This window comes from Saccopteryx bilineata, chromosome 2 (genome assembly GCF_036850765.1).
Source record: "Saccopteryx bilineata isolate mSacBil1 chromosome 2, mSacBil1_pri_phased_curated, whole genome shotgun sequence".
NCBI lineage: Eukaryota > Metazoa > Chordata > Mammalia > Chiroptera > Emballonuridae > Saccopteryx > Saccopteryx bilineata.
Window position 1 is genome coordinate 25,267,708 of NC_089491.1, and position 22,490 is coordinate 25,290,197.

The window sequence follows — 22,490 nt, forward strand, 5'->3', positions numbered from 1 at the left end:
GTTGTTGCCTTCACTTGGAGTATTTCTGGGAAGAAAAGAAAGAGGCTGAAATCCAGTAACTTTGTTTATACTTTTTGTAGCTGTTGTTTTGTAGAGCACAGTTACAGATGTACAAATAAAACAGCTACCTTTAATGAGTTAGTAAGGCAGGCGCCCGGGTACCACCACCACGTTTAATGAATTAGTAAGGCAGGCGCCCGGGTACCACCACCACGTTTAATGAGTTAGTAAGGCAGGCGCCCGGGTACCACCACCACGTTTAATGAGTTAGTAAGGCAGGCGCCCGGGTACCACCACGTTTAATGAGTTAGTAAGGCAGGCGCCCGGGTACCACCACCACGTTTAATGAGTTAGTAAGGCAGGCGCCCGGGTACCACCACGTTTAATGAGTTAGTAAGGCAGGCGCCCGGGTACCACCACGTTTAATGAGTTAGTAAGGCAGGCGCCCAGGTACCACCACGTTTAATGAGTTAGTAAGGCAGGCGCCCGGGTACCACCACGTTTAATGAGTTAGTAAGGCAGGCGCCCGGGTACCACCACCACGTTTAATGAGTTAGTAAGGCAGGCGCCCAGGTACCACCACGTTTAATGAGTTAGTAAGGCAGGCGCCCAGGTACCACCACGTTTAATGAGTTAGTAAGGCAGGCGCCCAGGTACCACCACCACGTTTAATGAGTTAGTAAGGCAGGCGCCCGGGTACCACCACGTTTAATGAGTTAGTAAGGCAGGCGCCCAGGTACCACCACCACGTTTAATGAGTTAGTAAGGCAGGCGCCCGGGTACCACCACCACGTTTAATGAGTTAGTAAGGCAGGCGCCCGGGTACCACCACCACGTTTAATGATAGTAAGGCAGGCGCCCGGGTACCACCACCACGTTTAATGAGTTAGTAAGGCAGGCGCCCGGGTACCACCACCACGTTTAATGAGTTAGTAAGGCAGGCGCCCGGGTACCACCACCACGTTTAATGAGTTAGTAAGGCAGGCGCCCGGGTACCACCACGTTTAATGAGTTAGTAAGGCAGGCGCCCGGGTACCACCACCACGTTTAATGAGTTAGTAAGGCAGGCGCCCGGGTACCACCACGTTTAATGAGTTAGTAAGGCAGGCGCCCGGGTACCACCACGTTTAATGAGTTAGTAAGGCAGGCGCCCAGGTACCACCACGTTTAATGAGTTAGTAAGGCAGGCGCCCGGGTACCACCACGTTTAATGAGTTAGTAAGGCAGGCGCCCGGGTACCACCACCACGTTTAATGAGTTAGTAAGGCAGGCGCCCAGGTACCACCACGTTTAATGAGTTAGTAAGGCAGGCGCCCAGGTACCACCACGTTTAATGAGTTAGTAAGGCAGGCGCCCAGGTACCACCACCACGTTTAATGAGTTAGTAAGGCAGGCGCCCGGGTACCACCACCACGTTTAATGAGTTAGTAAGGCAGGCGCCCGGGTACCACCACCACGTTTAATGAGTTAGTAAGGCAGGCGCCCGGGTACCACCACGTTTAATGAGTTAGTAAGGCAGGCGCCCAGGTACCACCACCACGTTTAATGAGTTAGTAAGGCAGGCGCCCGGGTACCACCACCACGTTTAATGAGTTAGTAAGGCAGGCGCCCGGGTACCACCACCACGTTTAATGATAGTAAGGCAGGCGCCCGGGTACCACCACCACGTTTAATGAGTTAGTAAGGCAGGCGCCCGGGTACCACCACCACGTTTAATGAGTTAGTAAGGCAGGCGCCCGGGTACCACCACCACGTTTAATGAGTTAGTAAGGCAGGCGCCCAGGTACCACCACCACGTTTAATGAGTTAGTAAGGCAGGCACCCAGGTACCACCACGTTTAATGAGTTAGTAAGGCAGGCGCCCGGGTACCACCACCACGTTTAATGAGTTAGTAAGGCAGGCGCCCGGGTACCACCACCACGTTTAATGAATTAGTAAGGCAGGCGCCCGGGTACCACCACCACGTTTAATGATAGTAAGGCAGGCGCCCGGGTACCACCACCACGTTTAATGAGTTAGTAAGGCAGGCGCCCGGGTACCACCACCACGTTTAATGAGTTAGTAAGGCAGGCGCCCGGGTACCACCACCACGTTTAATGAGTTAGTAAGGCAGGCGCCCAGGTACCACCACCACGTTTAATGAGTTAGTAAGGCAGGCACCCAGGTACCACCACGTTTAATGAGTTAGTAAGGCAGGCGCCCGGGTACCACCACCACGTTTAATGAGTTAGTAAGGCAGGCGCCCGGGTACCACCACCACGTTTAATGAATTAGTAAGGCAGGCGCCCGGGTACCACCACCACGTTTAATGAATTAGTAAGGCAGGCGCCCGGGTACCACCACCACGTTTAATGAGTTAGTAAGGCAGGCGCCCGGGTACCACCACCACGTTTAATGAATTAGTAAGGCAGGCGCCCGGGTACCACCACCACGTTTAATGAGTTAGTAAGGCAGGCGCCCAGGTACCACCACCACCTTTAATGAATTAGTAAGGCAGGCGCCCGGGTACCACCACCACGTTTAATGAGTTAGTAAGGCAGGCGCCCAGGTACCACCACGTTTAATGAGTTAGTAAGGCAGGCGCCTGGGTACCACCACCACGTTTAATGAGTTAGTAAGGCAGGCGCCCGGGTACCACCACCACGTTTAATGAGTTAGTAAGACAGGCGCCCAGGTACCACCACCACCACGTTTAATGAATTAGTAAGGCAGGCGCCCAGGTTCCACCACCCAGTGCCAGAGCTTGAACCTCACTCAACAGCTAGAAGTCCACCCTGTGCCCATCTCCATCACATCCCGTCCCTGGGACCCTTCCCAGTCACAGCCCCTTCCAGTCACAGCCCCGCTCCAAGGGCAACAGCTACCCTGACTTGATTGTAATCACGTCTTGACTCTCTTCCCAAGTTTTATCACCCAAGTGTGCATCCCTGAACATTGCAGTTTAGTTGCGCCTAAAAAAAAAAAAAGTCTTTAAAGCTCTTTTAATCTGTGGGTGTTCCTTCTTCTCTTCTTTTCCCTGTATTCTGTTTGTTGAAGAAACTGGGTCGTGTGTGCTGAGGAGTTTCCCACAGGCTGGATCTTGCTGATTGCGGTGTCAGGTAGTTGAGACTCAGCATTCGTCTGCACTTCCTGCTGTTGGCAGTTGGAGCTAGTGTTTGAATCAGCCCCAGGCTTGTCCCCTGCCCCACCCCAGCCTGTGAAGAGAGAGGCGAGAGGAGCAAGACTGTATGTCGGGTGATGGGATGTTCTTCTCAGGAGGTAACGGCTGGTTGTCTCCCTTTGGGATGCTGGTAGCCGCTGGTGCCCAATGCTCAGAGCCTACCATTCCGTAGAAATTGCAAATTTCTGATATTGTGATTCTTTTATTTCTTTTTCATTTTTGTTGTTGTTGTTGGAAATAGATGAAAACCTCTGCCCATCTCTTTTCTATAGCTTTATTGAGATTCACATACCATACAATTCACCTATCTGAAGTGTACAGTCCAGTGGTTTTAGTATATATATTTTTAGAGATGTGCATCTATTAACAATTAATCTTAGAACATCCCATTAACCCTTCCCCCCAAAATACTCTACTCACCGTAGCGGTCACCCCGCAAACCGGCAGCCCTCAGCAACCACTGCTTTAATTTCTGTCTCTAGATTGACCTGTTCTGGACAGTTCATGGACCGTGTGGTCCTTCGTAACTGACTTCTTTCACTTAGTTCTCAAGGTTCATCTGTGCTGTAGCATGTGTCTGAACTTCACTCCTTTCTATGGCAAAATGCTATTCTGTTGCATGGATTTTATGGATAAGGAGGGATGAATCGTGATGGGCAAAGACTTGAGCTTGGGGGTGGGGGCAACACACAATATGGTGTACAGAGATGTGTTGTAGAACTGGGCATTTGAAACCCGTATCATTATGTTAACCAGTGCCACCCCAATAAATTCAATTTAAAAAAAGGAGAAAAAGAAAGAAAGAGCCATCTGTCTCTCCATATGCCAGGAAATATCCAGATGAATCGAATTAAGTATGTCTTCTCTTTTCTTAGCATCTGTCTTTCTCACTGGGTCCAGGCCCACTGAAAGTATCTGGAAATGTATAGGATCCACTGAGCAGGAGCACCAAGGACCCATGGGAACCGTCAGGATCACCTCCTGTCTCTCCGGCGTCTCCCAGCCCGTCAGAATGAATGGGGGAGATCAGGGGTGATGAGAGTCCTGCACCAAGCACATTCTCCCGTGGACCTTAGGAAAACGTGGAGGGAGGGCCAAGCTGCTAATAATAATAAATACATTAGCATAAAGTATATATCAATATGGTTAAAAAAATAGAGACAGTTTATCTATTCATTGCTTAATAAGACATTTAGGTTGCTTCCACTTTGGGGCTACTATGAATAATGCTGCTATGAAGGTTTTTGTAAAGTTTCTGTTTGAACATCATATTTTCTTTTCTTTTCTTTTTTTTTTTAAGTATATACCTAAGGAGTGGAATTGCTGAGCCAAATGGTAACTATGTTTAACCATATGAGGACCTGTTAGGCTGTTTCCCAAAGTGGCTACACAATGTTACAATCCCATCAGTAGAATAGGAGGGTTTCAGGTTCTCCAACATTTGTTATCTTCCTTTTTTATTATAGCGACATCCTAGTGAGTATGAAGTGATATCTGGTTATGGTTTTGATTGGCATTTCCCCAGTGACTAATGATGTTGAGCCCCTTTCCATGTGCTTTTGACCTTATGGAGAACTCTCGATATCTATAGTCTTTGCTCATTCTCTAATTGAATATTTGCCTTTTTATTATTGAATGATAATAGTTCTTTATCCTAGACAGAAGTTTCTTATCAGAGATGTGATTTGCAAAATCTTTCTCCCATTCTGGGTTGTCTTTGTACTTTCTTGATGTCTTGGTGTCCTTTGAAGCACAAATGTTTTAGTTTGATAATGTCTGGTTTATTTATATTTTCATTTCTTTTGCTTGTGCTTTTATGTCATGGCTGAGAAGCCATTCATTGCCTAATCCAAGGTCATGAGGATTTGTGCCTGTGTTTCATCCTGAGTGTCATATTTTCAGCTCTTCTGTTTAGGCCTTTGATCCATTTTGACTTAATTCTTGTATACGCTATCATCTACCCTTTGATTACACAGTGCTACAGCTGAAAGGCAGTATCAGTGCTTGATTATTTTTTCCCCTTTTACTTACCAGTTTTCATGATAAGGCACTGGTTCCCCAACATTTTATATAGTTGTTGTTTGGTGGCTTTTGTTTGGTCATTGGGCATGCTCAGATTTAATCCTGAGTTTGTATTATATTAAAGCCAATTAAAATGTTAAAATTTGCATACCATGACATGTGCATATATGCAATATGCAGAGAAAAGCGATTTTTAAAAAACATTTTGTTTCTTACCTGGCTATTCCATCCTAAATTTTCATCTACCCAATTACCTTCCAGAAACACGCCAAAGGCCAGGATCTGTTTGACCAGATCGTGTACCACTTGGACCTCGTGGAAACCGATTACTTTGGCCTGCAGTTCCTCGACTCCGCCCAGGTTGCGGTACGTATCCCTTCGATTGATTTCATGATAGATTAGCTTCTCGGTGCTAGTCACAGATCCACCGTGGCAAGAAATTGGTAGGGAAACACAAGGGTGGGACTGTGATGTTGCTCCCATGACAGGCATTGGGGTGATGGTGACGGTGCCCATGTGAAATGCCCCACCCTTGAAGGGGCCGACCACTGGCAGAGAAAGAACGTTTCTGTCATGCAGGGGGATGCATTAGGGAAACCTTTCCAAGCACAGAGCTGCAACAGGGCGCCTTGGTAGGGTGGGTAGAAATCATCCTAGACATCCTCTTAGTGGAGCTGCTTTTATTTTTACCCAGCGGAAGAGGCTGCACCACTGTCTCCTTGTGCGGTCTTTCCGCACAAGGGGTGTGGAGAGCAGGTGCTGTGAATACTCCTGAATCCCGGCCAGGCTTGGGTGGGGCATTCGGAGCAGGTCTTGGCATTGCTCGGGGAACCATCTTGCAGGCTCCAGGAGGTTGTGTTAGGTCAGCAAAGACTTCCCTTGCTTTGCCTGAGACAGAAGGGTTCACCATGGAGAAACTGGAGCGAGTGAACGCCACGCGGCTCAGACTCACTCGTGTAGAAAGTGGGAAGGACTTCAGAATTTCCCTCCCCAGCAAAACCTTGCTTTGGCTTTCAAAGGCAATGTAGTCAACAATCTGAAAAGACTTAGTGAGTGCCTCTTGTGCACGGGCCCCATTCTAAGCAGGGTGGATAAAGCAGTGAACACATATGTCTTATGACAGGCAGTGACAAGCATTAAGAAATACAAAGCGAAGTAAGGGGATAGACAGGTAGGGTCAGGGGCGGGGCTATTTCACGATGTGTGGTAGGGGGGGTTCCCGGATAGGAGATGTTTAAGCTAGAGACCAGGAGCTCCTCGTATGTGGTGAAGCTCTTCTACCTGAAAGACACTTTGTAGATAACTTCCTGGGGGCCCCAAGTGACAGTTGTAAAGTGAAGATGCTCAAAATCGATGCCTGGGAGACGGGTGGATCTGCCTGGGAGACGGGTGGATTTGCCTGGAATGTGGGCCTGGTGCCGACGCAGGTGATACGGTGGACTCAGGACTGGGTTGCAGCGCCTCCCGGGCAGACGCTCCCCCCCACCCCCCTGCTCCCGTCAGGGCATCCTGTCTGGAGACAGCGCATACCCTCCCCCCCCACCCCGGCTGCTGCCGTGAACGCCAGCCACCTCTTCGAGGGAATGGGCCTCCTTCCCTCTTCATTTCCCAGCTGTAGACTCTCACCCTGCCACCACCCCACCCCCCGGCCCTGGGGAGGGGAAGAGCAGCCATTCTCTTTCCATCTCCCTGTCCAGTTTCCTCTGAGCTTGGGCCGCCTGGTGCCCTGGTCCTCCGACCTACACACTGTCCTCTCCATCCCTCAAGGCCCCTGGCAACCTCAGAATTCACCTTGTTGATCCTTCTAAATATTCTGGACACTGTTTCCTCTCCTTGAAGCTTCATCTGACCAAAACCACCCAGATTCACTCTGGGTCTCGCCACCACCCAGTCGCTCCAAGATCCATCACACTGCTGTCCCCCATTCAGTGCTAATGTCCCTCGATTCCATCTTTCCAGGCCCTCTACACCTGGCCTTGGCCCTTGAGGATCCCCTCCTGCCTTAGTCTCCCCTCCCCCAGCCTCCTCTGTCTCCTGGCTTGGCAAAGCCCCAGCCGTGTCCCCTGTGTCCTCACTTGCCCTTTGGTTCTCCTGCCCCCACGGCTGCCCCCGGGCCTCCCTGGACACTCAGGCCCATCTGTTTCCTCTGCTGCTGCTCCCGGGCTGCCGGGCGCTGCCGGAGAGCGCCCGCTGTGCCTGTTGGCACCAGCACAGATCACAGGTCCGGTGAAGTCGGAACCCGCCCCCCTCAGGTGCTTTCGGAGCCGTGTTAGCCCCTCAGAGACTCATACGTGCCCCACAGCTGCCCTTCTGAATCTCGACCGCAGACATGGAGCCCAGACCCCACAAAGACTGTCCTCCAAGTCGGCCTGACCTTCTGCCAAGAAGACTAAGGTCATTTAGCTAAAACTCCTTGTTTTCTTTCCCTGAAGACAGACACAGTCTTTCTTGCCATTTTGTCTTAAGGGAGTACGCCTGTTTCTCCAGCGTCTTCTCCCCGCACGGATGTGGACAGTTCCCTTTCCAGTTGCTTCCTGAGTGCCAAATTCAGAGCTCTCCTCTGTCCCCAGCATCTGAACCCTTGTCGGCCCTGCTCTTTCCTGAAACTCTTCTCCATTCTGCCTTCGCCTGTGCATATTAACCTGTGTAGTGCCTGTGTGGTGTTTCTGCCATCGGCGTGTCTGTGGCTTTAGACGAGGAGTCGGGCCTGGACCTTGTTCCTGGCTCTGCCCTCGACTCATCTGGCGGGCGTAGATAAGCCAGCTTTTCTTCCTTGGTTTCAGTTTCCTCACCTGTAAAGTGGGGTTCGTGGACCTCTTCTCCCAAGACTTCTTCCAGTTCTAATGATCAGTGATTGTGAGACTAAAGAGGAGGCAGCCATGTCTTTTCTGGGAGAAGATCCCTGCCATTCCTGACATTAGAGACAAGTGTCTGTTACCCTGGTGGCAGGTCCTCATCCCCAGAGGACCCTTCTCCAGCCCAGGTTTCCAGAAGGTCAAGGATATGACACTGTCATGAGAGACTGCTACAGTCTTCTGCTCACTTAGCTGCTGGCTCTTCCGTCTGCCAGTGCCCGGTCGCTGTTCAGCAGGAGGTGTGTTCACGGCAAGATCCAGGCATCCTTCCCAGACCAGACACCTGCAGGTGCTCGCGCTCTGCAGGCTCTCAAGTCTTTTCAGGATCCAGCGTTGTGCACGGGCTGTGCTCTCCTTCCACACCAGCGCAAGTGTAGAGTCCTCATCTGCCTGCCTCAGGACCCAGGAGTGTTGGAACAGCAGCAGCCCCGAGGTCCATGAGCAGAAGGGCTCCTTGCAGGCCTGGTTCATGTCGTGCCTGCATTCACCTCTGTGCCTCTGCTAGTGCTGGAACGCCCGTCCCCGCCCTGTTTCAACCCCTGACCATCCTTTGAGACAGTCTCAGACGGCACACGGCATGGGGCACGCCTGAGATCTCAAAGCCTTCTCCTCCTCTCTGTGACCCTCGGAGATTACTTTGCCTTCCGTGGCAGCTGGCTCATTGGGCCTCCGGTTCAGTACTTGTGTATATAAACAAAACCTGATTAGACCATAAGACATAGGACCTCCTCTTTTTTTCTCGGTGACTTGGTGGCAAGGCACACACCTGAGAACCTTACTCGTTAGCCCCAGAAGGGACCTTAGGAGCCATCTGTCAAGTATTTCCATCTTCTGGATGGTGACCCCACAGCCTTAGACCTTGGTGGGTCCCTTGGCGAGGAGCACAGCCCAGCTCAACTCCGCCCTGTTTTTACCATTTCAGGTCTCACGCTCTTTTCAGCACGCTGTCCCCTTGAGCCTCAGTCTTCGTCCCTGCCCAGTGGGGGTGGTGACATCTATCTCACAGGGTTCTGACATCTGACGTGGTGTGTGTCTCTGCTCTCCTTGCTGGACATTCGGAAGGGAGACCAAGAGTCATCACAGCCCCCAGCGAGGTCCTGCTGCAGTGCGCTGGGACCCGCAAGGCCGGCTCGCCCGTGGGAGAAGCCTTAGCAGTTTAGACAGGATCCCTTCGGCTTTTTGGGTGTCATGGATTTTTCTGAGGACCTGGGACAGTGTGGTTGGTGGCAGGTGACTGGGTGCTGTGGCAGGTGACTGGGTGTGGAGGCAGGTGTGTTTCTGGGGAGAGTGAGGTAGTTGATGGGGACCTGGAGGGAACAAATGGTCCACTTGGCCGGTGGCTTATTGCTCCATGATTGAGGCTCCTGCAAGGACTGACACCCCCACCCAGCCCCTGACATGCAAATCAGAGGGCTGGCCGAGGCGGGGCTGTTGGCACGGCTCTCTTCCATCCCAGCTCCCTGCAAAGAGCCCAGCCTGGTTTCCATAGTGCCCTGCCCGGCCCTGCAGCAAGGTCAGAGTCTATTGGCATCTCCTATTTTTAGCAGCCAGGCCTGGGGCCTCCTGTTCCCCTTTCCATATCAAAGCAGGAAGGCCACCTGGGAACCCTCTCTCTGGGTCCCACTTGTGCATTGCTTCAGCTGGGGCAAAGGCTCTGATTTTACATATCAAAGCTTTCCTGTGAGAGCCTGGGCTCCAGCCCGCACCCCTCAGTTTTCTCACAGCCTGGTCAGAGGGCTGGTGTTCATTGAGGTCCCCGGTTTGGCTGCTGTTCACTGAGGTCCCCGGTTTAGCGTGTGGCATCTAACTCAAGTTTTCATGTGACTCACATTTAACATTCATCACCAATCCGCAAAGCTGACCAGGGAACAATCCCATTTTACAAATGATGAAGCTGAGGGTCAGTCATTGGGAACCTCGTCAAAGTTAAAGGAACAGAGAACCTGGCCTCCTTCCAAAGCCCAGCGCATTCCACTCATTCCATTGCAAATGGTAATGTCTCTCTCTCTCTTTCCCTCTCTCTCTCTCCCCCTCTCTCTAACACACACACACACACACACACACACACACACACACACACACACACCTACAACACTCCCACCTCCCTCCCCCTCAAAAAGAGAACATTCGGTCAGTATCCCTTTGACAAACTTTGACTTGGAGCTCCTGGATGCCAAGCTGTGTGGTGCAGAAGCAAGCGGACACTGTCCCTGCCTGCCGTATTCTGGTGAGGGAGCCGGACAGGTGATCCTTGGAATAGAGAGGGTTTAGTCTCCACTTCAGGAGCTTGGATAAGGTGAACAGGTGTCTTGGGGGGGGGGGGGTGAACATGAGGTGGGCCGCAGAGGATGAGGACTGCCAGGTGGAGAGCAGGGGGCCTTGGGGTAGGGATAACCTCCTCAATTGAGCAGGAGCAGCCCTCCCCGTCACTGGGGCAGGTGTTCTAGTGGGTTGGGGTGGCCATTGTAAGTCCGTTCCACAACCTCTCCCAACATAGAAAGGGAACATTTTTTTTTCTTTTTTCTTTTTTTTTGTATTTTTCTGAAGTTGGAAACGGGGAGGCAGTCAGACAGACTCCCGCATGCGCCCGACTGGGATCCACCCGGCTTGCCCACCAGGGGGCGACGCTCTGCCCTTCTGGGGCATCGCTCTATTGCAACCAGAGCCATTCTAGTGCCTGAGGCAGAGGCCATGGAGCCATCCTCAGCACCGGGGCCAACTTTGCTCCAATGGAGCCTTGGCTGCGGGAGGGGAAGAGAGAGACGGAGAAGGGGGAGAGGGGGGAGGGGTGGAGAAGCAGATGGGTGCTTCTCCTGTGTGCCCTGGCTGGGAATCGAACCCTGGACTCCTGCATGCCAGGCCGACGCTCTACCACTGAGCAAACCAGCCAGGGCCAGAAAGGGAACATTTTATGGTGATATGTTTTATAGCCGGGGATGCAGAAAAGGTGATTTTGGCCTTTCTTTCAAGCCTTGGGAGATGTTTTTTCCTCTGGTCTTTTTAGTGTGGAATTGGGTGGGTGGGTGATAAGAGGTCCAGGGCTATAAGATAAGGGTGACACAGACTGGGTGATGCTGGAAGATTTGAGTGGACCCCTCAGGGACTGTTACAGCTTCCTGCTGATGACTGCCAGGGGGTGTCACCACATTTGCCATTTGTGTGGACACTACTGAGCGTCCCACCATTTCAGATGTCCCTGTAGCGGGATACATCACTGTAAGAGAAAGATTAAAAAACAGTTGCTTCCATTTGAATGGTTTGTTATAGTTTCCACGGATGCTCAGCTGGTTCTTCAGACGGTGTGCCGGGGGCTAGGTCAGTGCACAGATGAGGAAACTGAGGCTCTAGGGTGTCCTTGCGCAGAGCCACACACGGAGTGAGTGGCAGAGCAGGGACTTAATTCTGATCTTCTGCCTCCTCTGTTTTAGTACAAATGAGCATGAAACAGCTCAAGAGCCGTTGTGGGCCTCCCAGCAGCCTGTTTCTAAACATCAGCAGGGCAAGTCTTTTCCTGCCTGTGTGCAGATATCCACACTGAATGGGAGGCTGTTGATAAAGAGGTCTCTGCAGTTGTTTTAGACAAATCCCCGAGGAAACCTCGAGTCACTGGGATACATGCTGAGGAGGCGGAGGAGAGACCCCTCTCATGGGTGGAGAAGGCGCATCACCAGAGCGTGGTGTAGGGAAACCAGAGCGCTGGCTGCCGCAGAGCCAGAGTGCGAATCCTGCTCCTCCTCCTCGCCCCCTCTCATGGGTGGAGAAGGCGCATCACCAGAGCGTGGTGTAGGGAAACCAGAGCGCTGGCTGCCGCAGAGCCAGAGTGCGAATCCTGCTCCTCCTCCTCGCCCCTCTCATGGGTGGAGAAGGCGCATCACCAGAGCGTGGTGTAGGGAAACCAGAGCGCTGGCTGCCGCAGAGCCAGAGTGCGAATCCTGCTCCTCCTCCTCGCGCTGTGACCCGGGCGCCTCTGCTCCCTCTCCATGGCTACCTTCGTCTCCTCTGAGGTCTCAGAATGTAAAGGATAGGATATGGTCTGATGTGTGTTTTTTCCAGCACCAGCACACAATTACCGTATTTCCCTGTGGTATAAGATGCACATTTTACCGAAAAATTTGGGGTCTAAAAACTGGGTGCGTCTTAAATAGTGGTTGTAGATTTTTTTTTACTTGCATTTCCCACCTTTTCATGCTTATTTTTGCGCTTATTGTTGAAGATTGTGATTTGTCATCAGACATAGATGAGGACAAGCTAATGGATGGGTTTTGACAGTGATGAGTTGTATGAATTTTATGATGAATAAAACTTGAGTTCAGTAACTTTATGTAATACATTTCTTTTTTCAAATTTCGGGCCCCAACAGCATTGTTCACAATAGCGAGGATCTGGAAACAGTCCAAGTGTCCATCAGTGGACGAGTGGATTAAAAGGCAGTGGTACATATATACACAACAGAATACTATGGGGCCATGAAAAAGAAGGAAATCTTACCTTTTGCAACAACATGGAGGGACCTGGAAACTATATGTTAAGTGAAATAAGTCAGGCAGAAAAAGAAAAATATCATATGACCTCACTCATTTGAGGAATCCAGTGAACAGTGTGAACTGAGGAACGGAATTGAGACAGAGGAGAGATCAAAGGGACCAGAGGAAAAGAGGACAGAGGGAAGGGGGATGATAGGATGGGATAAACCTGAAGGGAAGGGGGGAGGGCGCTCTGGGGAGGGGGACAAGAAAGATGTTGAGGGGAATACAGGGGAGGGGAGATGCATTCAGGGCAACACTAGAATCTATGTAAACACAATAAATTAAAATAAAAAAAATTTCGGGCTCCAAAATTAAGGTGTGTCTTATACATTGGGAGCAAGCGTTTTATACATGGGGAAATACAGTAGTCTGACCCTGTGTACCTGAAGATAGCTTCAGAGCCCCACAGGTTAAGGGCTCAATCTCACAAGACATGCCCCTCCAGCCTGTACACATTTCAGGTGCCAGTCGCAAGCTCTCAGGCGGTGGTGTTCCATCCCCGGCCTCATGCGGGTCCTCCCCGGAACTGTTGTTCCGATAGATCAGATGGGCTTTGCTAGGTCATCTCACATCATGATTTATGGAAAGGGTTTCACCAGGTGGACTTGGCTGAGAAGTTCAGATCAAAAACCTCTTTTCTAACACCCATCAGAGTGTTTGAGTGAAATGTCCTGCCCTTTGAACTCACAAATGCACCTGTCTGTGTCCAATGATTGCTTTAATGGTCTGTTAAGAAGGCTGGAGCCGCGTGCCTTGGCCTTTGCTGACTGGCGGCCTAGCTGTATTTAGCCAGGTTGCAGGTGAACATCTGAGACAGACAGGTCCTGCTGCCACAAGCCTCCAGACCAAACCCAGGGTCCGATTTACTGGACACCACGTGGGGGCTGAGTGCCCGGGTGTTTGTCGCGAGGTGTTTTGGGGGATAAAATGTGAGCAGTCAGTGTCTGGTTGCTCCTGCAGCTTGTAAGGAAAGTTTATTAACTGGTTGGATACAAGATAGGTTTTATCATCCCTCCTTCTTAGGATGGTGACTGGGGGCTCTTGTCGCCTCTGATGCAGACAAGCAAACCTGATCTGAATGCCATAGGGTCCAGGAGCTGTTAAAATGGAGCTGTTTCTGATTCCTTTCCCGGCTTAGCAAGCCCCAGACTTTTCACAGGCCTCCATCCTGGCAGGTCCTGCTCTGGGCAAGGCTCCAGGCGGTTGCTGGGCAGGAAGGATGGAGGCCAGCCTGCATGGATAGGAGAGCTCCTTTAGCCCCGCGGCCAGAGGGAAAGCAGCCTGCCGCCCACCAGACGCACCTCGCCGTGGTCTGTCTGGGAGTTAATGCCGGGCATAGGCATTTGGTGAACTGTGAATTTGCAGAACTCAAAGAACAGTTTCCAGAAGGGATTGTGGATGTTTCAAGATCCTTACGTTTATTAGAACACATTCCTGGGTAGGAGAGGGTGTGGGAACACTTTAGCACTAAATATTTAATAGGCAGACTGGGCACCTTTAAAATACACTCATGCTCTGAGCTTCTGTCTAATGGATCTTGAGTGGGACCTGGGTATTCGTGAATGTAATGCTCAGCCAGGGTTGGAAACCACAGTAAGGAAACGACACAAGTTGGACTTGGATCAAGATTAGAATTTGATCATTGAGGGAGAGGAATAGTGGGCCTAAGCTTGTTCTGTCCAAAATATGATGAGGAGACTTGAGAAAGGAAAGAAATGGGACAAGCTCCTTTAAGCCGTGAGCCTCTGGGGCTAATGAGCTTAAGAAGACTGGTTGTAGGGAGAACTTTCTTTGCCATCATTTCTTTGGATGGGTAAGGCGGAACTTTCTTTTGCTAACGGTGAATCCATTTGAAAGGGAGAAGAACAGATTTAGTCGTAGCCATTAGCATGATACTCACTTTGGCAGGAAAGTGAATATTATAATAATACTTCCATCGAGTCTGTATCTGCTATCCTCCTGTGTATGTGTGTATGTGTAGGGGGGGGGCTAAAGTCCAGGGTTTTAACATCCTGGTTGAGGGCAGCAGTGAGGCCTCATTCTAAGGAGGCAAACGGATCATCAAAAACTGCTTGATGGGCAAGTGACTAATGAATGAATGGAAATGCTAACCCAGCCCACCCCCACAGAAAAAAATATTCTCAGTAAAAGTAAAAAAACAAAAAAACCAACTATGCTTCAAAAGTAACCCCTTGAAATCTTTCTGGACAGAAAATACTGAGTTTACATAAATGAGGTCCTACCTGATTGTTTTCGTCTGACATCATGCTGTGGATGTCTCCCCACATCCAGAGATACAGGCATCAGCTTTAAAGGCTGAATGGCATTTCATTACAGGGATGAGCCATTTTTTTTTTTAATCTGCCTTTGTCAGTGAGCCTTTAGGTCATTTCCAATTCAGAGCACTTAACAATGAGAGAAAGCGTCCTGTCCATGTGCCTCTGAGATGCGCATCCGGCTTCTTCCGTGATCTGCTGCTTTTATGATCCGGTAGCTTAGCCGGGGAGTGGAGATGACAAGCCCACGTTCTCCCTCTGCACCGCTCACAGCTTCTTGTGTTGTAATTCATCTGTTATTTGCTTCTGTGTTTCCTCGTCCCCTTCCTCCCACACAGCCATCATGGGCTCTTAGGTGAGGGGCAGGGTGTGCTGTGCTAATTCAGTCCCGCCCTTGCTCATTGTTAGATAACGTGCCGTGTTGCAGTGGCCTCAGAAAGCGTGTTGACAGACAGTAGGTTGGCCTCTGGTGCTGGACAGCTAGAGAGAAGGCCCACTCTGGCCGTGACCTCCCGGCACGGGTCCAGTTTAAGGGAAATGATGAGGGAAAGGTTTGCCTTATTTAAAATACTTATTTTAGACATTTACTGATTTCTTGAGAATATAATAAGGGCCTGCTGGGTGCTACACTCTGTGCTTGGCACAGGAAACACAGAAATGACCAAGTGACATCTGCATGGAGGGGCCCACAGGGCTATGTTCCTCAGTGTCCTTTTCCACAGAAGCAAAGCTCTTGAGGCTCATTGGGACTATGGCCTGAGCAACTTTGACACAGTACGGACAACTTTTAGATGTGGGGAATGGTTTTGTCATTTCTTTGGATGGGTAAGGCTGAAAGTGGTCATTCTGGTTAAAAAACCAGAGGAAGTCGAATTGCCCTCACTGATTGGGGCAACAGTTTTGTAGGCGAGTCCCTGCCTGTCTTTCCATCTTCAATTGTGGGTCATTTTTCTGGCAAAAGAATAAAAGGGTCCTGCATTTTGGTTTTATAATTTCTGAGTTTAGGGCAGCAGAACTCCAGGACCAGTGAGTGATCAGAGATCCTCAGAAGTGCTTCTTGTCGTCTTGACCGGAGGAAGAGAGACCTGGACTGACTGGGGGAGACTGGCTGTAACGTGAACTTGGGAAGAGGCAGTTGGCCTCACTGACTGGAGGGGACTTGACAGAGCAGTTAGTTAAAGGGTTCTTGAGTTCTTTCAGGCATCTCTTTGAAAGGCTTATGGAAGCTCTGGGCCCTGTTCCCCTGGAAAAAAGCACTATATGCATAAGCACAGATTTTTTTTTATACCATCCCAAGCAGTTTGCAGGCCCCCAGCCTAAGCACTCGAGATCCAGGCCAGTGTCTGGTTTTTATGGGGGGAATTACCGTGGTCTGCAGAGGAGGGTAACTCAGGTCTGTATACTCTTGCCGATGCACTATTATTCCTAAAGAAACGTTTCCTTTCTTTTCAGCACTGGCTGGATCATTCCAAACCCATAAAAAAGCAGATGAAAAGTAAGTAAGCAGAATTCAGCCTACTCATTGATTTCTTTTTATTGGGAAGTCATCTCCTTCGCCAGTGTTTTCAAGCATTCTGTTTTCATTAGAACCTGGGAGCGTTATTTAAAGAGAGTCCGTTTTAACTGGATGATTTTAAATTTTGCCAGGCTGGCCAAGGGTTAGAGTTTAGAATGTGAACAAGCATTTCTGGTGGATATGAAAAATCAGACTGGATGCCCTTGTTTGAAATCAGACACCCCTGCCCATGAGACCTGATAGATCTACTGTTCAGAAGCAGGACTTGCCTGACCAGGCAGTGGCGCAGTGGATAGAGCGTCAGACTGGGATGCGAAGGACCCAGGTTCAAGACTCCAAGGTCGCCAGCTTAAGCGCAGGCTCATCTGGTTTGAGCAAAGCTCACCAGCTTGGACCCAAGGTCGCTGGCTTGAGCAAGGGGTCACTTGGTCTGCTGTAGCTCCATGGTCGAGGCACATATGAGAAAGCAATCAATGAACAATTAAGGTGTCGCAACGAAAAACTGATGATTGATGCTTCTCATCTCTCTCCATTCCTGTCTGTCCCTATCTATCCCTCTCTGTGTCTAAAAAAAAAAAAAAAAAAAAAAAAGAAGCAGGACTTAACACTTAATGCTGTCGCTTGTTTCGGGTTTTTTTTTAAATTTTGTTTTTAGTGAGAGGAGGGGAGATACAGAGACAGACTACCACATGTGCCCCAACCGGGATCCATCTGGCAGTCCCCATCTGGGATCAATTCTCTGCCCATCTGGGGCCATGCTTGCAACCGAGCTATTTTTAGTGCCTGAGGTGGAGGCTTGAAGGAGCCATCCTCAGTGCCCAGGGCCAACATGCTCAAATCATTCAAGCCACTGGCTGTGGGAGGGGAAGAGAGAGAGAGAAAAAGAGAAGGAGGAGGTGGGAAAGGCAGATGGTCTCCTCTCCTGTGTGCCCTGGCAGGGAATCGAACCTGGGATTTGGACACACTGGGTCAGTACTCTACCATTGAGCTAACCAGCCAGGGCCAATACTGTCCCTTTCTAATGAGTAGTAAAGTAGGCTCAGTGAAGTGGGGGACCCGGAGAGATCTGAAACAGGTCCAGCTCCCATGTTTCAGGTGTGGGGGCCACATTTCTTCAGTGTTGTTTATGCGTGGGGGTAACTTTTTTTTTTTTTTTTTGTATTTTTCTGATGTGAGAAGTGAGGAGTCAGAGAGCCAGACTACTGTATGCCCCCTACCTGGATCCACCCAGCATGCCCAACAGGGGGTGATACTCTGCCCATCAGGGGCATTGTTCTGTTGCAACTGGAACCATTCTAGCACCTGAGGCAGAGGCCAAGGAGCCATCCTCAGTGCCCAGGCCAACTTTGCTCCAATGGAGCCTTGGCTGCAGGAGAGGAAGAGAGAGACAGAGAGGAAGGAGAGGGGGGAGGGGTGGAGAAGCAGATGGGTGCTTCTCCTGTGTGCCCTGGCTGGGAATTGAACCCTGGACTTCCACACTCCAGGCTGATGCTCTACCACTGAGCCAACCGGCCAGGGCTGCCTGGATAACTTTTTAAAATATAATACTTTCAAGATACTTCTGTATATTATGTAGACGACAGAACAATTAGCTGTTCATGTATCCCTTTCCTGAGTCTACTTAGTATTTTGCAAAAAGTTAGTACCATTTGGAGCACCATGGCAGTCCAGGGTGAAGGATGAATGTCAGTTGTTCGTAATTCATCTAGAGGGCACCTAGCTCAGCCATCTTGGCTGACATGATTCATTTTAGTTTTCCAAATCATGGTTGCCAAGGACGGTACAGTACTGGCTTTGTAAACACTGCTGTGTGTTTGCCTCCCAATGTGATGGCGAATGTGTTAATAGCCTTAATGTTTTTCCTTTGGTCCATTCTGTGATCTTCATAATGTGGGGAAACCTCTTCAACCTTCCACCTCCATGTGTGTAGTTGGACCTGCTTACGCCTTGCACTTTCGAGTTAAATACTATTCTTCAGAACCGAACAACCTTCGCGAAGAGTTTACAAGGTAGGACAAGACTTGGAACCAGACGCGCCCCACATCTCTCTGCATTTGCCTGACTGAGGACGCATGGGTCTTCTAGACTGTGGGTTGGCCTCCCTCTCTGCTGGGTTTATATTCTGAGCAAGAGTTCTTAGCATTTTGCCTGTGCTTATCTCTGTATTTGGCTGCCAGTCCACCCTTGGCTGAATTTGACCTTTTGCTTAGAGAATCAAAATGAAAAGATGTATTTTCCTGTCGCATTTCTGTTTAGTTGACCCTGGGGGTAATTTCATGAGCTGTCCCGGGGCACTTTATATATATATATGTATATTTTGTCAGAGAAGATAAGGGAAGAGTATATCTCAGTCCAAAATTGCTGTCTTACTTTTATTTTTAAAGGACTGCAAAATACTCCCTTGAATGTTAATATAATACTATCAGAGTTGTTACAGACTCTCTATTACCTTTCAGCCCCACTGAGTCCCTTTTATGGTGTGCCTGCCACTCTCGGTCAGACTGCAGAAACTGTTGAAGCAAAAGAGACAAAAAACAAAAAAACATTTTGGGGGTGGGGCTTCCCTCCAGCCACCCGTTTATCAGTGAGATTCTCTACCCACTCCTGTTGATGTCCCCAGAACCTCCCTTGTCATTCTGTGGGGTGGCCAGGAAGTGGTGTCATGTAAGCTGCTGGGTAGTCCATGGTATTGACCACTAGCTCGATGACCACCTAAGTAACACTTTCAAGGCTACGTATCGCCTGACCAGGTGGTGGTGCAGTGGATAGAGCGTCGGATTGGGATGCCGAGGACCCAGGTTCGACACCCCAAGGTCGCCAGCTTGAGCGCGGGCTCATCTGGTTTGAGCAAGGCTCACCAGCTTGAGCCCAGGATTGCTGGCTCAAGCAAGGGGTCACTCAGTCTGCTGTAGCCCCCCCCCCAGTCAGGGCACATATAAGAAATCAATCAATGAACAACTAAGAAAAGGCACATATGAGAAATCAATCAATGAACAACTAAGGAACCACAACGAAGAACTGATGTTTCTCATCTCTCTCCCTTCCTGTTGTCTGTACCTCTCTCTCTCTCTCTCTCTGTCTCTGCCACACACACACAAAAAAAAGAAAGACTGCGTATCACCCCTCCCACCCCTCCCCACCAGGGAGGCCGATGGGGCTTCTGTCGTTCGGTTTTCCTGGAGGAGCTGGAAGTTCTGGCCATGTCACCCTGTCCTCCTCGATGTGAGGACTCAGTTCAGTTGTGATTCAGCACTGATCTCAGGCAGGAACATTCTGGAGTCTACCAGAACCTTCAGGCTCCCCCCCCCCACTCCCCATTGATTTCTGGGTCACCCACATTATCCTATATCCATTCCACAGAGAGTGACTCTGCATTGTTTTCAAACTTCAAACAAATTTAAATGACTCTAGTATTTTCCTTCAGAGCCCTTATGCAAGTGCTGCTGCTTCTGTCATCAAAGCAAGTGGCCCTTACCCAGGGTGTTGTGATCAGAAGCACCTGGGACGCTTTGAGCAACTCAGTTCCTTGGGCACCACTCTGGTGTGTGAGAATCTGATTCCCTCTGTGTGGAGTGGGGAGCGTGGGCAGCTTTGTGGTTTTTACAAAGCAGTCTAAAGTGCCCACATTCATCTGTTAAAAAAACAAAAACAAACAAAAAAAAACCCCACTTATTTAAGCCAAGAAAGAAACTTAATTTTTTTTGCTTCAGTGAAGCCTACTTGTGTTGTTGGCTGTCCTCTTCCCCAGTTTTCGTTACCCCTGTAACCGGCAACTGCGGTCCAGTTCCAGGATTTCCGTTTCGTGCGTGTGCGCGGGCACAGAGCGTGCACACTCTCACCCATACACCGTTTTTTTAAGAGAGAGAGTCTGCAGTTAAACTGCGTCAGAAAAAGCCTCTTAGCAGCGGCTAACTACAACCAGCTGTAAACTCTGATGTAGTCAGATGCCCCTTCCTGGCCTTCCAGTGGGGCTGGCTAAGGGCCGCCTTCCCTGGCTCCACCTGCCCGTGTGATTGGAAACATGGTGTGCCTGCTGCCTGTGAGCTCTGCGTGCCGTCGTGGGGGGCGGGGTGTATGATGGGCCCTCGGGGTCGGAAGCGGCTGGGAAAGAGTGGTCTGACCCCTCTGTTGACTTTTGTATATGTTTGTCAGGTACCTGTTTGTTTTACAACTCAGGCATGACATTCTTTCAGGAAAGTAAGTACGTTTTTGTTCTAACTCTCCAACCTGGGATAGATCGCAGTATATTTCGAAATAATTCACTGTTTTTGTTTTTTGTTTTTAACTCTCTTACCCTTGTTCCCTTTCCAAAATTCAAAAAAAAAGTACACCAGGCATTGTAAAGTGAGTCTAATACTTGTATCACTGTCATCATCTTATTTTAAGTGATTACTCTATGGCTTGAAGCATTTCCAAGAGCATTTAATATCTTAAGTGATGTGTATTTGGGAATAATTCTCTCCCTGATCACATCACTGCCCCATTCATAATGGCTTTTGTCGTATTTGCAAGCAAGATACGTTATTAGTATGTATACACTTACAAGTATTTGGACAGTCAAAAAGTCTCATCATCACCATCTGCATTAAATAATGTAAAGAGGTTATGTTCTGATTCTCATAAAAAGAAGTTAGACAGTTCATCTCATTTCCTTTGCCCCTCTTAAAAGTGGTTTTTAATCACTAGGCCTCTGGCTACACAATGATTGTTAAGAACAAGGAGCCTTGCCACTGAAGTGGTTGGTTTTACATGCAATATAACTTTACTTCTAAGATACGTGATTTGCAGTCATAGCTTTTACAATCGTGTTGGTTTCAGCATACGCAACGAAATATTTTCTTGCACATGAAAAACTAAGGCTATACTGAATCTAAAAAGCGATACCCGGATATAATCTGAAGGACATCTAAAACATGATTTCCATCTTTGCAAACTCTTAAGAGAACACGTGCTATAAAAAGCTTAGTGGAATGTGCACAATAGAACAAGTGGATTGTACAGTGTATACATTTGCCTTATTCAGCCATGCAATACAGATCTTTGACTGATGTGCGTATTCTGAGTGTGTCTGCCCCCTCCTTTCTCCATACTGTGCTCCTCATACTAAAGGCCTCTTAACTTCAGTAAATGTCCTTAGTTTGGAAAAATACTAATGGCGCCATCTTGCATTTGTATAGCACTTTGCCATTTACACGCACTTCAGCTTGATGTACTTGTACTTCAAAGCAGAATGGTGTTCTGGTCCCAGCACTGCCTCCTACCAGCTGGATGACCTTGAGCAAGATGCTGGAACACTCATTTCCTCATCTCTAAATAGGGGTTGGAGGAGCCCTGGCAACACCCATCCCAGGGGTTTACAAACTCCCCTCCTTTACCAAATTGGACACTACAGATGAAAACACTCTGGAAACCATGAAGTGCTATACCAATGTATGCCATTGTTATTTTTCTAACTAAATTTGTAATGTTAACTAAGAATGAGATCCTGATTAGCAAGTACTCTTGTATGGCTCTGCCTCAGTTATACTTAGTAGAATGCTTGAATGTATCCAGCTGTCCTGGCAGTGTTAGCTATTGTGTCTGTCTATGTATTTTTAATATCATGACCTCATTTCAAGAAAGATTTAAGGCAGCTTGGAAAGGCGCATGAACTATATATCAAGATAAGAAAGTTTAAAAATAATAAAGCAAAGGGAAGGCTTTTCATTCTATTTCCTCATTATGGTGAAATTGCTGAAACTGCCCACAGGGCTGATAGAACTTATATCTAGATTGGGTTATGTTACCAGCAGACGAGAACTGATTTTGAGAAATCTGTAGTATAAGTCAGCTTGCTTGCATTCTGTAATGTGGACAGCAAAAAGAGAAACCACAGAGAACCAACATCATTACCTAAAGATCACTACCTTTGAACAAATGACTTTTAGTGACATTTTATATGGTTATGAGTATTAAAGTTCATATGTGAGATTAATTTCTTTTTAATTTTTCTTCAAGGTTGAAATGCCCATATGAAACAGCTGTGGAATTAGCTGCTCTCTGTCTACAAGGTACTTTGTTCTTTAGTGGTTATTAGTATTTTAATGTGATTGCTTTCATTTCAACAAATGAGTACCTACCATGCACCAGGCACA

The 22,490-nt window shown here is 48.9% G+C and overlaps 1 protein-coding gene across 2 annotated transcripts in view; it reads left to right on the forward strand.

Moving 5' to 3' along the window:
• Positions 1-22,490, forward strand: part of EPB41L4B (erythrocyte membrane protein band 4.1 like 4B) — a 139,867-nt gene that overhangs the window by 33,472 nt on the left and 83,905 nt on the right. For both annotated transcript variants that reach the window (XM_066256574.1, XM_066256573.1), the window contains exons 2-6: positions 5,445-5,549; positions 16,293-16,335; positions 18,287-18,365; positions 20,509-20,553; positions 22,354-22,406. In XM_066256574.1, the coding sequence (XP_066112671.1) occupies positions 5,445-5,549; positions 16,293-16,335; positions 18,287-18,365; positions 20,509-20,553; positions 22,354-22,406 (325 nt within the window). The remainder of the gene's footprint in view (positions 1-5,444; positions 5,550-16,292; positions 16,336-18,286; positions 18,366-20,508; positions 20,554-22,353; positions 22,407-22,490) is intronic.